Consider the following 2,788-nt stretch of genomic DNA (forward strand, 5'->3'; position numbering starts at 1 on the left):
CGGCGCCGATTGATTTGATGAATGCCGATCGGCGCCGCCTTCGTGGGCGGGCACAAGTGCCGCACGCTGGATCTCAGGGGAAATCAAATCAATTTTTTTTTCTTGTTTTCCCTTGTGCGGAAAACCTGGTGCGTCTTATAGTCCGGAGCGTCCTATGGTCCGAAAAATACGGTAAGTAATTTAAGTAACAAGATATAAATAAGAACAACCTGCAAACCTAACAACTATGGTCACATAAGATATGTTTTTCAAATATTTTAATATATATTTTAAAATTTAGACAGTTAAAAATGAGTACATTGAAACATCAGTTTATATCCCTATAGCAAAAAAATTAGCATTGCTTGGCTGGACTTTTTTATCTGAACAAATATTTTTTTTATGCATGAACAAAAACTGTCTATTTCCGCCAACACCCGTTTAAAGAGTAATGCTTAACTGTCTTTGCTCTTGTAGAATTCTGTTGTGCATCTTACTCAGGACCTTCATTGGTTCTAGGAAAAGGAGCTCTCTGCTTGTTCTGAAATATGTAAATCCTGCCTGGAAGGATTTTAGTAATGAGGCTGCTTATGGCAGAGCAGGATGCACACAGAGGATTTCGCTGGAGAGGGTATGATGAGAGTAATATTTGAAAGTGATGCTGGGGAAGGCTGCCTGATCTTAAAAAAAATACTTAGGTCATATTTTGGAATGTTAGCATGTGTGGGTAGCTTGAAAATGCACTTTGCATTTGTAAATAATTTTATATACATTTTAAGGGACATATAAACATTTTTATATTCTACAATTTTTTTTGTTCTTTTTTTATTATAGGATAACAAAAGCACAAAAAAGTCTTTCTATTTTTATACTTTAATTGTATCTGAAATGTTTAGTATTAAATAAACTTTGCCATCTTCAGGCTGCTGTGGCGTCCTTCGGGTCATCTGCAAACTGAAGGGTTATTATGTCAACTAAGCCTCCAGCCTGTATGTGATCACCATGTCATAGCTGTCATAGTGATCCTATGTTCACCAACTGTGATTTCTAAATGTTCCTGGTTGCCAGAGCTGTCACAGCTAGTTGAAATAGACATCCACCAGCCACACAAGGCACCTGATTTATTAAAGCTATCCAAGGCTGGAGAAAATACACTTTTATCAGTGAAGCTGGGTGATCCAGCAAACCTTGAATGAATTTCCTAAAAGTCATTTACTATTTGTTAGTAAATGTTTTCAATTCTGGACCAGATTCATTGATTTCATTCATGAAAGTGTATTCTCTCCAGCCTTCGAGACAGTTTAGGGCCAAAGTGTCATTTGGTGGTTTTTAAAGAAGAATGTAATTTATTGTGTCTCCAGAACAGGGCATTGTGATGTGGAAAATATAACACAGACTGCAAGGTGGCAGTGTATCTGTTGTTTTGCACAGTACAATATCATTAATTGAAATGTTGGTTATTACGCCTAATATGGTTTGGTTCTGTTAATAGAAATCCAACAACAATGACACTGGAGAATTCAGCAAAGTATTAATAAGCACCAACATATGCGATTTTTCTAATATTCCATTTTCCATATCATAAACATAGATTCCTTCCAAGGATTAGGTACATCCGGTTGTTGTTTCAAAATCCCTTAAAGATATGAAGTATTAGCCATATTTATTCTTTTTCAAGATCCATTTTACAAAAATGTTTCTGATTTCTTTGTTTCTTAATGTGTAGATTATAGGATTCATCAGAGGCGTAACCACAGTGTATAGTAGTGACATTGACTTATTGAGATTTAATGCATGTTTACTTTTAGGAATCACATATATAGTTATTAATGTCAGATAATAGGTACAGACAACAGCCAAATGTGAGCTGCATGTTGAGAAGGCCTTTTCTTTTCCAATTGATGATGGAATACGAAGTATGGTGATAACAATACGAAGGTAAGTTACAATAATGAAAATGAATGGAAACATAGCTATTGGAATGGAAAACAAAAATATCTGTGTTTTCACTAGAGAGACATCAGAACAGGAATGTTCCAGAAGAGGTGTCAGATCACAGTAGTAATGATCAATAATATTTGAGCCACAGAACTGTAGTGTACATAATTGAACAATGACAATTAGAGTTGATACAAAGCTAAAGATCCAGGTTACTACAGCTAGCTGGAGGCAGAAATTCAAGCTCATCAAGGAATTATAATGCAATGGGTTGCATATTGCCATATATCGGTCATATGACATAAGTGTAAGAAAAAAAGATTCAGCATTGGTTGAAACAGAAAATATATAAAACTGAGTGACACAACCAGTCACAGAGATAACTGACCCTTCTACCAAGATTAGGTGAAGTAGATTTGGAATAATGTTTATCGTGAACATCATTTCAGCTGAAGCTAATTGGCTGAGAAAAAAATACATTGGTGTGTGCAGATGTTGCATCGACACTACTACTAGGAGAATAAAAATATTTGCACTTATCGTCATACACTGAACTAACAGGAGGCTCATGAAAAACAACATTTTTAAATTTTGGAGATTTTGAAATCCAAGAAGAACAAATTCTGTAATGACCGTCTTGTTAAACTCTTTCATTTTGTCTTTCTGTGGGTCTGTATGGCATTTAGGTGTAGATGAAATACATACAAGAAAACGTGATTTACTATAATTAACAGAAAAGCAATAAAAAGGAAACTATTATCAAATGATATATAAGTAAAAAACATATTTTTTCCCCAAAAATGTGTCATAGTAATTACCTTCTTTAACTACATATGGTTTAAAAAATACATTTGTACTTAAATAAGTTAGT

General features: G+C 34.5%; 1 protein-coding gene across 1 annotated transcript; it reads right to left on the reverse strand.

Annotated features, from left to right (window-relative positions):
- Positions 1–1,632: 1,632 nt before the first annotated feature.
- On the reverse strand, positions 1,633–2,571 carry LOC140328947 (olfactory receptor 11A1-like). The gene has a single exon (XM_072408938.1). It carries the CDS (start codon positions 2,569–2,571, stop codon positions 1,633–1,635), a length of 939 nt encoding a protein of 312 aa, XP_072265039.1.
- Positions 2,572–2,788: the final 217 nt, after the last annotated feature.

Source organism: Pyxicephalus adspersus, chromosome 1 (genome assembly GCF_032062135.1).
Source record: "Pyxicephalus adspersus chromosome 1, UCB_Pads_2.0, whole genome shotgun sequence".
Classification (NCBI taxonomy): domain Eukaryota; kingdom Metazoa; phylum Chordata; class Amphibia; order Anura; family Pyxicephalidae; genus Pyxicephalus; species Pyxicephalus adspersus.

Excerpts from the sequence above, each read along its gene's own strand:
- LOC140328947 (XM_072408938.1), bottom strand. The coding sequence starts at position 2,571 with ATGAAAGAGTTTAACAAGACGGTCATTACAGAATTTGTTCTTCTTGGA.